The sequence below is a fragment of the Bubalus kerabau genome, chromosome 2, assembly GCF_029407905.1.
Source record: "Bubalus kerabau isolate K-KA32 ecotype Philippines breed swamp buffalo chromosome 2, PCC_UOA_SB_1v2, whole genome shotgun sequence".
Lineage (NCBI taxonomy): Eukaryota > Metazoa > Chordata > Mammalia > Artiodactyla > Bovidae > Bubalus > Bubalus kerabau.
The window spans coordinates 168,323,401-168,338,311 of record NC_073625.1 but is presented as its reverse complement, the minus strand read 5'-3'; the positions used below and the strand labels follow the sequence as shown (position 1 = coordinate 168,338,311).

Here is a 14,911-nt window from a genome sequence, read left to right as displayed (position 1 = left end):
ATATGTGGAATCTAAAAAGAAATGATATAAATGAACTTACAAAACAGAAAGAGACTCACAGACTTAGAAAACAACTTATGGTTGCCAGGGGGAAGGGATAGTTAGTATTTTGGGAAGATCATGTACACACTGCTTCTGCTGCTGCTGCTAAATTGCTTCAGTCGTGTCCGACTCTGTGCGAACCCACAGACAGCCGCCCACCAGGCTCCTCTGTCCCTGGGGTTTTCAAGGGAAGAATACTGGAGTGGGTTGCCATTTCCTCCTCCAATGCATACAATCATGCTAAATTGCTTCAGTCATGTCCAACTCTGTGCAACCCTATGGACAGCAGCCCACCAGGCTCTTCTGTCCAGGAAATTCTCTAGGCAAGAATACTGGAGTGGCTTGCCATTTCCTTCTCCACATGTACACATTCAGTTCAGTTCAGTTCAGTTCAGTCGCTCAGTCGTGTCTGACTCTTTGCGACCCCATGAATCGCAGCACGCCAGGCCTCCCTGTCCATCACCAACTCCCGGAGTTCACTCAGACTCACATCCATTGAGTCAGTGATGCCATCCAGCCATCTCATCCTCTGTCGTCCCCTTCTCCTCCTGCCCCCAATCCCTCCCAGAATCAGAGTCTTTTCCAGTGAATCAACTCTTCACATGAGGTGGCCAAATTTCAGCTTTAGCATCATTTCTTCTAAAGAAATCCCAGGGCTGATCTCCTTAAGAATGGACTGGTTGGATCTCCTTGCAGTCCATGGGACTCTCAAGAGTCTTCTCCAACACCACAGTTCAAAAGCATCAATTCTTTGGCGCTCAGTCTTCTTCACAGTCCAACTCTCACATCCATACATGACCACTGGAAAAACCATAGCCTTGACTAGATGAACCTTTGTTGGCAAAGTAATGTCTCTGCTTTTGAATATGCTCTCTAGGTTGGTCATAACTTTCCTTCCAAGGAGTAAGCGTCTTTTAATTTCATGGCTGCAGTCACCATCTGCAGTGATTTTGGAGCCCAGAAAAATAAAGTCTGACACTGTTTCCACTGTTTCCCCATCTATTTGCCATGAAGTGATGGGACCGGATGCCATGATCTTCGTTTTCTGAATGTTGAGCTTTAAGCCAACTTTTTCACTCTCCGCTTTCACTTTCATCAAGAGGCTTTTGAGTTCCTCTTCACTTTCTGCCATAAGGGTGGTGTCATCTGCATATCTGAGGTTATTGATACTTCTCCTGGAAATCTTGATTCCAGCTTGTGTTTCTTCCAGCCCAGCGTTTCTCATGATGTACTCTGCATATAAGTTAAATAAGCAGGGTGACAATATACAGCCTTGACATACTCCTTTTCCTATTTGGAACCAGTCTGTTGTTCCATGTTCAGTTCTAACTCTTGCTTCCTGACCTGCATATAGGTTTCTCAAGAGGCAGGTCAAGTGGTCTGGTATTCCCATCTCTTTCAGAATTTTCCACAGTTTATTGTGATCCACGCAGTCAAAGTCTTTGGCATAGTCAATAAAGCAGAAATAGATGTTTTTCACACTGCTATATTTTAAATGGGTAACCAAAAAGGGCCTATTGCATAGCACATGAAATTCTGCTCAATGTTATATGCTAGCCTTGATGGGAGAGAGGTTTAGGGGAGAATAGATACATGTATATAAATGGCTGAGTCCCTTCACTGTTTACCTTAAACTATCATAACATTGTTAACCGGCTATGCTCCAATACAAAATAAGATGTTTAAAGTTCGGAAAAAAGTCACAATGATATTTTACAATAGAAAACTTCTAAAAATCTAAATTTCTTTTAACTTTCATTGCAAGAAAAATATTTACAGTGTTACACATGGGTCTTATTCTGAAAGTATGAGATATTATATAATTTTATCTCTAACATATTTCATCCCAGACTATTCTTAATTTTAACATACTGCCCAGTGTTGAGGCTTTTTTGAAGGAACTCAAATACATTCGAATCACATTGTAGAAATAATATTTACTGACCTTTTGTAGGCAGCAGTTACTCCAGCAACAGCTCCATCTTAGAGCTTTATGCAGAGTAATGACATCACATCCTACATTATCATAAATTGTCATTGTAAAAGGCCTTGAAGGTCCACAGAGGTGTCTGATGAAACAATTACTTTTCTCTTCTGCAAAGTAAAGTCGTTGTCCTTGATTATTCATGACATCATATGTTTTATTAGTTTCAAAAGGACTGAATACTAAAGAATGAAATAAAATGATGATTATGAATAATACTGATATGATTTGTATAAACTGCATACCAAATTATGCTCAAATACAAATAAGTTGCATAATGTTGAGTAAGAAACCCCTTGGCTTTAAGCAATGTTCTTCACTACTTTCTTAGTTTCCCCATATAGAAAAATAAAAGAGATGGTAGCTGTTCTCTGGTTCCTTTTATGCTAAAATTCCACGCACAGCATTTCATTTTTGAAGTTCAGAGAAATTAACCTGTAACTATAGGTTTTTGATCTGATCTGATAGGTTTTGAGTTACTTAAAAAAAAATTGCTCCTCTCCAGTTTTCCTTCCTATAGGTCATGAAAATGACTTTATTAGTCTTCAATCTGGCTAATAGAAACCAAGCAAAAATATTTCACTTAAATTACGGGAGACAGTGAGCACTCTCATATATTGTCCACATAAGATAATGAATTCACCTTTTTTTTTTTTTGCAAGAAAATGGAAATATTATCTTCGTCCTAATAATCTTACTCCTATGATCACACAAAAATTTCTAAAATTTTAAAAATTGCTCTCTGTACCAAATATTCACTACTACACAACTTAGAAAAAATAAGATGGAAGCAAAGTCAATATTTAACAACAAAAGGTAATATGTATTATCCCTTCTTGAGAATTATTGGGTAACTATTTGAAATGCTGGGTTACACTATGGTAACTGCAAAACAATAATCTTTAATAGATATACACTCAGAAAAGAAAAAGAAACTCCAAACACAATACTAAAGATAGTCATCAAAGCACAAGAGAACAAAAGAGAAAATGAAGAAAAAGATCTACAAATCCAAGACAATTGAAAGAATGTCATTAGGAACATATTCATCAATGATTACCTTAAGTGTAAGTGGACTGAATGTTCTAACAAAAAACCTAGACTGGCTGAATGGATACAAAACCAGGAGGACTCATATATTTTCTACCTAAAAATGACTCCTTTCAGATGTAGAGACACATACAGATTGAAAGTGAGGGGATGGAAAAAAGTAGTCCACAGAAATAGAAATCAAACGAATACTGAAATAGCAATCAATACTTATATCAGACAAAATAGACTTTAAACACTGTTAGAAGAGACAAAGAAGGATGATACATAATAATCAAGGGATGAATTCAAGAAGAAAATATTGTAAATATGTATGCACACAACATAGAAGTACCTCAATATATAAGGCAAATATTAACAGACATAAAAGGAGAAATGAACGGTTACAACATAATAATTTGGGGAACTTTAGCATCCCACTTACATCAATGAACAGATCATCCAGATAAAAAAATCAGTAAAAAAACAGAGGCCTTAAATGACACACTAGACCAGACAGATTTAACTGAGCATTCCAGCATTCTGCTGCCAAAAGCAGCAAATACACATTCTTTTCAAGTGCACATGGAGCATTATCCGGGGTAAATCACAAGATGGGCCACAAAGCAAGGCTTCATAAATTCAAGAAAATTGAAATCATATGAAGCATCTTCTCCTTCCACAACAATATGAGGCTAGAAATCAACTACAAGGGAAAAAAGAAAAAAAAAAAAAAAAAAAGGGCAAAAAAGACAAACCCATGGAGGCTAAATGATATGCTACTAAACATTCAATGGATTATTGAAGAAATCAAAGAGGAAATTTAAAAAATACCTAGCCATAAATGAAAACACAACAATCCAAATCTATGGGCTGCAACAAAAGTATTTCTGAAAGACCAGTTTATAACTTTAAAATCTTACCTAAGGAAATAAGAAAAATCTCAAATAAACAACCTAACATTATGCCTAAAGCAACTAGAGAAAGAATAACAAACAAAACCCAAAGTTAGTTTAAGGAAAGGAATCATAAATATAAAAGCAGAAATAGAAGAGACTGAAGGGCAACAGAAAAAAATCACTGAAACTAAAAGCTGGTTCTTAAAAAAGATAAAATTGGTACACCTTTAACCAGACTCATCGAAAAAAAAGGCCCAAATCAGTAAAATCAGAAATAAATAAGAAGTTACAGCCTAAACCACCGAAATACAAAGGATTAAAAAAGACTAGTATAAGTAACTATATGCCAATAAAACGGATACTCTAGGAGAAATGGACAAATTCTGAGAAAGATACAATCTCAGACTGAACCAAGAAGGAATAGAAAATATTGAATCAGTAATTTAAAAACTCCCAACAAACAAAATTCAAGAACAGATGGCTTCACAGGTGAATTCTACCAAACATTTAGAGAAGATTTAACTAATTCTGAAATTAATCCAAAAAAACTGCGGAGAAACGAACACTTTTGAAACCACTCTAAAAGGCCACAATCACCCTGATACCAAAGATATCGCACACACACACAAAATTACAGGTATCACTGATGAATATAGATGTAAAATCATCAATAATATACTAGCAAACTGATTGCAACAATACATTAAGAGGATCATACACCATAAACATGTGGGTTTTACCCCAAGTTTGCAATGATTTTTCAATATCTGCTGCTCGTTAAGTGTGATACACCACATTAATAAATTAAAAAATAAAACTCACATGATCATCTCAATAGAGGCAGAAAATGCTTTTAATAAAATTAAATATCCATTTATTATAAAAATTCTTCAGAAAGTGGGCATAGAGGGAATATGAAAGTGAAAGTGTTAGTTGCTAAGTCATGTCCAACTCTTTGTGACCCTATGGACTGTAGCCTGCTAGGATCCTCTGTTCATGGAATTCCCAGGAAAAGAATACTGGAGTGGGTAGCTATTCCCTTCTCCAGAGATCTTCCTGATCCAGAGATATAACCTGGGTATTGAGAGGGTAATAGGCAGGAAGGCCAGGGGTCTCCAAACGGAGGAAATAGCCTGCAAGTGTCAGACATTTTTATCTCTCTTAAGCGGCAGGAGGAAACAAACTAGCAATATTTTTTCCTTCTCTATACAAATTTAAAAGGAGGTTTCTTTTAAAACACTGTATTGTCATAATGACACCTGATCTCACCTGAAATTAACTATTCTCAAACCTAGAGATAACCAATGCATTTCTCCTATGGAAATGTTTATCTTCAGTACAGTTCAGTTCAGTCGCTCAGTCGTGTCCGACTCTGCAACCCCATAAATCGCAGCACGCCAGGCCTCCCTGTCCATCACCAAATCCCGGAGTTCACACAGACTCACGTCCATCGAGTCAGTGATGCCATCCAGCCATCTCATCCTCTGTCGTCCCCTACTCCTCCTGCCCCCAATCCCTCCCAGCATCAGTCTTTCCATGAGTCAACTCTTCGTATGAGGTGGCCAAAGTACTGGAGTTTCCACTTTAGCGTCAGTCCTTCCAAAGAAATCCCAGGGCTGATCTCCTTCAGAATGGACTGGTTGGATCTCCTTGCAGTCCAAGGGACTCTCAAGAGTCTTCTCCAACACTACAGTTCAAAAGCATCAATTCTTCGGCGCTCAGCCTTCTTCACAGTCCAACTCTCACATCCATACATGACCACAGGAAAAACCATAGCCTTGACTAGATGAACCTTTGTTGGCAAAGTAATGTTTCTGCTTTTGAATATGCTATCTAAGTTGGTCATAACTTTCCTTCCAAGGAGTAAGCGTCTTTTAATTTCATGGCTGCAGTCACCATCTGCAGTGATTTTGGAGCCCAAAAAAATAAAGTCTGACACTGTTTCCACTGTTTCCCCATCTATTTCCCATGAAGTGATGGGACCAGATGCCATGGTCTTCGTTTTCTGAATGTTGAGCTTTAAGCCAACTTTTTCACTCTCCACTTTCACTTTCATCAAGAGGCTTTTGAGTTCTTCTTCACTTTCTGCCATAAGGGTGGTGTCATCTGCATATCTGAGGTTCTTGATATTTCTCCCGGCAATCTTGATTCCAGCTTGTGTTTCTTCCAGCCCAGCATTTCTCATGATGTACTCTGCATATAAGTTAAATAAGCAGAGTGACAATATACAGCCTTGATGTACTCCTTTTCCTATTTGGAACCAGTCTGTTGTTCCATGTCCAGTTCTAACTGTTGCTTCCTGACCTGCATACAGATTTCTCAAGAGGCAGGTCAGGTGGTCTGGTATTCCCATCTCTTTCAGTTTATTTTGCACAGTTTATTGTGATCCACACAGTCAAAGGCTTTGGCATAGTCAATAAAGCAGAAATAGATATTTTTCTGGAACTCTTGCTTTTTCCATGATCCAGCGGATGTTGGCAATTTGATCTCTGGTTCCTCTGCCTTTTCTAAAACCAGCTTGAATATCTGGAATTTCATGGTTCACGTATTGCTGAAGCCTGGCTTGGAGAATTTTGAGCATTACTTTAATAGCATGTGAGATGAGTGCAATTGTGTGGTAGTTTGAGCATTCTTTGGCATTGCCTTTCTTTGAGATTGGAATGAAAACTGACCTTTTCCAGTCCTGTGGCCACTGCTGAGTTTTCCAAATTTGCTGGCATATTGAGTGCAGCACTTTCAAAGCATCATCTTTCAGGATTTGAAATAGCTCAACTGGAATTCCATCACCTCCACTAGCTTTGTTCATAGTGATGCTTTCTAAGTCCCACATTCCAGGATGTCTGGCTCTAGGTGAATGATCACACCATCATGATTATCTTGGTTGTGAAGATCTTTTTTGTACAGTTCTTCTGTGTAGTCTTGCCACCTCTTCTTAATATCTTCTGCTTCTGTTAGCTCCATACCATTTCTGTCCTTTATCGAGCCCATCTTTGCATGAAATGTCCCCTTGGTATCTCTAATTTTCTTGAAGAGATCTCTAGTCTTTCCCATTCTGTTGTTTTCCTCTATTTCTTTGCATTGATTGCTGAGGAAGGCTTTCTTATCTCTTCTTGCTATTCTTTGGAACTCTGCATTCCGACGCTTATGTCTTTCCTTTTCTCCTTTGCTTTTCACTTCTCTTCTTTTCACAGCTATTTTAAGGCCTCCCCAGACAGCCATTTTGCTTTCTTGCATTTCTTTTCCATGGAGATGGTCTTGATCCCTGTCTCCTGTACAATGTCATGAACCTCATTCCATAGTTCATCAGGCACTCTATCTGTCAGATCTAGGCCTTTAAATCTATTTCTCACTTCCACTGTATAATATAAGGGATTTGATTTAGGTCATACCTGAATGGTCTAGTGGTTTTCCCTACTTTATTCAATTTAAGTCTGAAATTGGCAATAAGGAGTTCATGATCTGAGCCACAGTCAGCTCCTGGTCCTGTTTTTGTGACTGTATAGAGCTTCTCCATCTTTGGCTGCAAAGAATATAATCAGTCTGATTTCGGTCTTGACCATCTGGTGATGTCCATGTGTAGAGTCTTCTCTTGTGTTCTTGGAAGGGGGTGTTTGCTATGGCCAGTGCATTTTCTTGGCAAAACTATTAGCCTTTGCCCTGCTTCATTCCATATTCCAAGGCCAAGTTTGCCTGTTACTCCAGGTGTTTCTTGACTTCCTACTTTTGCATTCCAGTCCACTATAATTAAAGGACATCTTTTTTGGGTGTTAGTTCTAAAAGGTCTTGTAGGTCTTCATAGAACCATTCAACTTCAGCTTCTTCAGCATTACTGGTTGGGGCATAGACTTGGATTACTTTAATATTGAATGGTTTGCCTTGGAAACTGACAGAGATCATTCTGTCATTTTTGAGATTGCATCCAAGTACTGCATTTCGGACTCTTTTGTTGATCATGATGGCTACTCCATTTCTTCTGAGGGATTCCTGCCCTCAGTAGCAGATACAATGGTCATCTGAGTTACATTCACCCATTCCAGTCCATTTCAGTTCGCTGATTCCTAGAATGTCGACATTCACTCCTGCCATGTCTTGTTTGACCACTTCCAATTTGCCTTGATTCATGGACCTGACATTCCAGGTTCCTATGCAATATTGCTCTTTACAGCATCGGACCTTGCATCTATCAGCAGTCACATCCACAGCTGGGTATTGTTTTTGCTTTGTCTCCATCCTTTCATTCTTTCTGGAGTTATTTCTCCACTGATCTCCAGTAGCATATTGGGCACCTACTGACCTGGGGAGTTCCTCTTTCAGTATCCTATCATTTTTCCTTTTCATACTGTTCATGGGGTTCTCAAGGCAAGAATACTGAAGTGGTTTGCCATTCCCTGCTCCAGTGGACCACATTCTGTCAAATCTCTCCACCATGACCCGTTCGTCTTGGGTTGCCCCATGGGCATGGCTTAGTTTAATTGAGTTAGACAATGCTATGGTCCTAGTGTGATTAGATTGACTAGTTTTCTGTGAGTATAGTTTCAGTGTGTCTACCCTCTGATGCCCTCTTGGAACACCTACCATCTTACTTAGGTTTCTCTCACCTTGGGCTCGGGGTATCTCTTCATGGCTGCTCCAGCAAAGCGCAGCCGCTGCTCCTTACCTTGGACGAGGGGTATCTCCTCACTGCCACCCTTTCTGACCTTCAATGAGGGATACCTCTGCTAAAGCAGAGACATTACTTTGCCAACAAAGGTCTGTCTAGTCAAGGCTATGGTTTTTCCAGTGGTCATGTATGGATGTGAGAGTTGCACTGTGAAGAAAGCTGAGCACAGAAGAATTGGTGCTTTTGAACTGTGGTTTTGGAGAAGACTCTTGAGAGTCCCTTGGACTGCAAGGATATCCAGCCAGTCCATTCTGAAGATCAGCTCTGGGATTTCTTTGGAAGGAATGATGCTAAAGCTGAAACTCCAGTACTTTGGCCACCTCATGTGAAGAGTTGACTCATTGGAAAAGACTCTGATGCTGGGAGGGGTTGGGAGCAGGAGAAGAAGGGGGCGACAGAGGATGAGATGGCTGGATGGCATCACTGACTCGATGGACGTGAGTCTGAGTGAACTCTGGCAGTTGGTGATGGACAGAGAGGCCTGGCGTGCTGTGATTCATGGGGTCGCAAAGAGTTGGACATGACTGAGTGACTGAACTGAACTGAACTGATGCTAATATACTATGCATTTACCCCAAACTCTGTCTTCAAGTTGGTTCCGCCTCTTGGCTCAGAACCTACTTGACAAACCAGAATGTTATACTCAGATATTGTCCCCCTCATCTATGTAAACAAAGCTATTTGTATGGTGATCTGTCCTTCTTCAAGATTCAAGTTAATCATTTTATGGCCCAGGATAAATCATTTGGTGCCAAGATTATCCCAAAATGCATCTTATATGTGAGGAGCCTGGTGCCATTCTGTGTTTTAAGACATTCTTTTCTTTCATTAACAGACTGCTAGTGACTATATAACATCCAGCTAAAGACTATCAGGGGAGTACTCTTTCTGCCCGCTTCTGATGCCTATGTCAGAAGCTTTCTCTATTTCCTTTATACTTTAATAAAACTTTATTACTTTTAATAAAACTTTTTTTAAATAAAACTTTTATTACACAAAAGCTCTGAGCGATCAAGCCTCATCTCTGGCCCCAGATAGAATTCTTCTCCAGGGACCAAGAATCCTGTCGTCTTTTTTCATTCAACAACAACCTTTCAGTATCCGGGATAAATGCCATATATGACAAATCCACAGCTACCACAGTAATCAGTGGTAAAGAGGTGAAAACATTTCCTCTAAGATTAGGAACAAGACAAGAATGCACTCTCATAACTTTTATTCAACATATTTATGAGGTCCTAGCTATGACAATCACAGAAGAATAAGAAATAAAAGGAATCCAAACTGGAAAAGAAGAAGTAAAACTATCACTATTTGCTGAAAACATGATGAGAAAACATAGGGAAAATTCTAAGAAAGCTACCAGAAAATTATTAGAGCTCACAATGAATTTGTTGAAGTTGCAGAATACAAAATTTATTTACAGACATCTTTTGCATTTCTGTACACTAACAACAAAAGATCAGACAGAGAATTTAAGGAAATTATCCCATTTATTGTAGCATCAGAAAGCATAAAATACCCAGGCATATACATACCTAAGGAGACAAAAAACCTGTAGTCTGAAAACTAGGATGCTGATGAAGGGAATGAAGATGACACAAACAGATGGAAATATATACAGTGGTTTTGTATTGGAAGAATCAATATTGTTAAAATGACTATACTACAAATTCAGTGCAATCCCTATCAAATACCAATGGCATTTTTTTCCCCACAAAACTAGAACAAAAATAAAATCTCAAAATTTGTATGAAAACAAAAATTACCTCTAATAACTAAAACAATTTTGAGAAAGAAGAATGGAGTTGGAGGAATCAAACTCCCTGATTTCAAACTATACTGCAAAGCTATTGTATTCAAAGCAGTGTAGCACAAAAACAGACATATACATCAATGCAACAGGATGGAAAGCCCAGAAATAAACTGACAGTCAGTTAATCTATAACAAAGAAGGTAAGAATATACAGTGGAAAAAAAGACAGTATTTTCAATAAATGACATTGATAAAACTGAACAGCTATATGTAAAGGAATGAAATTAAAATATTCTCTAACACCATATACAAAAATAAACTCAAAATAGATTAAAGACCTAAATGTAAGATTGGATACTATAAAACTCCTACAGGAAAATATAGGCCGAACCCTCTTTGACATAAATTGTAGCAAGAATTTTTTGGATCTGCCTTCTTCACAGCTAAGGAAACCATAAGCAAAATGGAAAGACAACCTAAGGACTGGGAGAAAATATTTGCAAAGGATGCTACTGACAAGAGATTAAATTTCCAAAATATATGAATGGCTTATACAGCTAAATGTCAAAAAGAACACAATTCAATTAAAAAAGGGGGTGAAGATCCTAATAATCATTTCTCTGAAAGAGACATACAGATAGCTAATAGGCATATGAAAAGATGTTCAATATCACTAATTATTAGAGAAATGCAAACAGAACTACAATGAGGTGTCATCTCACACCTGTCAGAATGGCAAGCATTCAAACATCTATAAATGATAAATCCTGGGAAAGGTGTGGAAAAGAGAAACCCTCTTACACTCTTGGTCAGGGTGTAAATTGGTAGAGCCACTATGGAGAACAGTATGTTGGTTCCTTACAAAGCTAAAAATAGAGTTACTATATGATCTTGCAGTCCCACTCCTTGGCATATATCTGTAGAGAACTCAGCATCACTAATTATTAGAGAGATGTAAATCAAAACCACAATGAAGTATCACCTCATACTAGTCAGAGTAGCCATCATTAGAAAGTCTACAATGACAAATGGAGAGGGTGTGGAAAAAAGGGAACCTTCCTAAATTGTTGGTGGAAATGTAAATTGGTAGAGCCACTTTAAGAGCACCTTAAAAAACTAAAACTAGCACCATATCATCCTGCAATGCCACTCCTGGACATATATTTGGAGAAAACTCTATTTGAAAAGACATATGAACCTTGGTGTTCATAGCAGCACTATTTACAATAGCCACAACATGGAAGCAAACCTAAATGTATATCAGTAGATGACTGAATGAAAGTGATGTGGTGTATATATACAACAGAGATGCTACTCAGCCACAAAATGCCATTTGCAGTAACATGGATCGACATAATCATATTAAGTGAAGTTATTCAGATAAACACAAATAATATATGATATCACTTGATAGGCTATCTGAATATGTGAAATCTAAAAAATGATACAAATGAACTTACTTTCAAAACAAAACTGGATTCAAAGACATAGAAAATGAAATTATGGTTACCTAAATCGAAAGCAGGGCAGGGATGTGGGAAGAGATAAACTAGGAGTTTGGAATTAACACATTTATACTACTATACATAAAACAGGAAAACAAGATCTTCCTGTACAGCACGGGGAACTATATTCAATATCTTTTATTTCATGGACAATGAGTAAAAATGATTTCAAAAAGCCTCATGAAAGGAATATTTTTTAAAAGTCTTCGGAACAGCTTTATCAGTAGTTTTGCATAGATGGTTATCTTCTGCTTTTCTTAATTTTAAATGTTCTTTAATGAATAGTGTATAATGAATATATGTTGCTCTAATATACATTTAACATTTTGTTTTAATATTGACCTTTGAAACTGTTAGAGTGTTTCCCCACTAATCGTTAAAAACTGAACATATTTCATAAAAAATGAACATAATTATGTCTTCATATTGTACCAACATATTTGGAATGTATTCCTTTTGATTTAATATTCACAGATAGACTATGACTCAAAATTTATGAAAAAAAACTTCTGACTTCCTTTTAAATTTCATTTCCTTTTATGATTAGAAATTACATATGTATGACACAAATTTTAAAATGCAAAGAACATAACATTTAAAATAATTCTTCCTTCTAGGCTTATTCTATTCCTTCTCCTTTCTCCAATTTCATATGCATTCTCCTAGAGAAATCTTAAACATATGCAAAGACTAAATGTATTTTATACACACGCACACACTCACAAACTACACTATGCACTACTGTGTAACTGCTTTTTATACTCAGCAATGTATCTTGGTACTAAGTTGAGATAAAGGTTAACAATTGAATTCTAAAGGACGGTTTAATTTCTCAGACTAAGGAGTGGATTGGACTCCCCATTACTTTACTTGCATCCTGTTTCTATTCAGAACTCCTGAAGAATTTGAAATCATTGCTTCTCTCAAATACCTATCTTAAGGAATTCAGGATGGGTGGATGTTTTCAGGAAACTGGACCTGCTTTTTGTAAGACTAATGCAGACTAGAATTTTCAGTTATAATCTGGAGTCAATATCTTTCTGCCTCCCTTCCCACGAGAAGACTATGATCATATTCACGTTTGTATCATCCCAAGATCTCCTATACAATCTCCATATATCTCAAGGTTTAGTTTCCCTCAGACAAAAGAAGCACTTTAATTTATAGGTAGCGGTAGATCTACAGCAAAACAAATTACATATTTAAGAATTAATATATCAGTGCATTTGGTACATACCTTCCAGAAGATCAAAACGTTGACACACGAATAAGTGATTTATCTATTACAGTAGAAAATAAACATATGTGGACTGGAGTAATCAAACTAAATTTAAAGAACATAACAATACTTATATACATTCCTACTTACATTTAGGATATTTAAAGTAATTGATTTATTATCAACAGTTCTAATTTTTTTCTGTCAAATATCATACCTTTATATGAGTCTAAGTGTGGTTTTAATATTTTTTTTACCATAGAAAAAGGGAATGACAAAATATTATCAGATAATCTATAAAGTGTATTCTCTTTGCTCTATTGTTAATGTCTCAACATTATTGTTCACAAAAAAATTTAAATAATTTTATTAAATATATTTTTGAAATTCAGAGAGAAATATCTGTATTGTAATTTAAAGTAAAAAGTTTATTGTAGTTTTTGCCCATATTGAAAAATGACATTAGATTTATATTAGTTTTTGCAACAAATTTACAATTAAGCACTGAAAATGTAAGTAATCTTTTAAAGAAAGAACATGCATACTGTTTCACTTTTAAAAAGTTAAAAAATAAGATGTAGACAGTATTTAGTAATGTGAAATGCCAAGGTTTATTATTCAGAGACAGCACTACAGGAAATTAAATCAGAATTGATGTCACAAAGATAGTAATTCTGTATCATTAAATTTGGTGGAGAATAGATATTTTTCTAATATTAGTGCTCATATTTTACATTCGTAAACCAGGTTTCTACTATCTAAGCATTAGATGAACTGAACAGTCCTTAAATCATTTTTACTTACATTCCCAAAATCCAGGTTCCTGTTTTAAAAAGTAGGTATTTATGTGTAAATAAGTTTACCAGATGATAAATTTATAAAAAAAAAAACAATGTTTTACCATAGTTGGGCCTTAAGAGACACTGTCTGAACTATTAGGGTCTGCTTATAAGCAGATTATTTTGAGTAACTATATAATCAGCATACAGTTCTTGGTTCTATATCCGCAGATTCAGCGAATCTCTGACCATGCCCTGTTTATGATCCACAGTTGGTTGTATCTGTGGACACCAAACCACATATTCAGAGGGTGGGCTCTGGGACTTGAGAATCCTGTGGTTTTGGTATCTGCCAGTATGGTCCTGAAACCAATCCCCCATGGATGCTGAGGGTTGTGCTCAGTCCCTCAGTCATGTCCGACTCTTTGCAACCCCATGAACTGTAGCCTGACAGGACCCTCTGTCAATGGGATTTTCCAGGCAGGAATACTGGAGTGGGTTGCCATTTCTTTCTCCAAAGAAATGACTGTATTTAAATTATGTTTACTGCCTCAATCAGAAACTAAAATAAAATGTAAAATTTTTGAAGTTACAAGTGTAGTATTTTAATCTATAGTAAAAATATTTTCCAGTAACAAATAATATTTTGAAACTATCTAACTTCATATTATTTTCCATCAACTAAATTAAGAAACACACTATTGTACCTGAGTCAAATATTCCAATCCAGGTGGACAGTTGGCTGTTGACCCTGGTGTTTGCATCCAATGTGTCCTGGGTTGTATATTACAAAAAGCCATAATCTAGTTTATATGAATACTCCAGACTGTGACAGATTGGAAAGATTTCTCCTTTTGTCTTCAAAATCTAACATTACAGAAATATTAACATGGTTAGAGACAGGAATCAACCTCAATTCAGGTTTAGTTTTTCTTCATTTAATGGTAAGCATTAAATTAAATGGTGAACATCATCCATATTTTATTTTTAAAGTGTTCTCAATTGAAATATTTATGGTTTTATTTACAGAATCTCTCA

At 36.7% G+C, this 14,911-nt stretch overlaps 1 protein-coding gene across 1 annotated transcript in view; it reads right to left on the bottom strand.

The window, feature by feature from the left end:
* Nucleotides 1–14,673, bottom strand: part of LOC129644985 (phospholipid scramblase 1-like) — a 39,227-nt gene extending 24,554 nt beyond the window's left edge. Inside the window, exons 1-3 of the mRNA XM_055570360.1 lie at nucleotides 14,581–14,673; nucleotides 13,113–13,155; nucleotides 1,988–2,208 (exon numbers count right to left, since the gene is read on the bottom strand). Coding sequence (XP_055426335.1) covers nucleotides 1,988–2,208; nucleotides 13,113–13,155; nucleotides 14,581–14,673 — 357 coding nt within the window. The remainder of the gene's footprint in view (nucleotides 1–1,987; nucleotides 2,209–13,112; nucleotides 13,156–14,580) is intronic.
* Nucleotides 14,674–14,911: the final 238 nt, after the last annotated feature.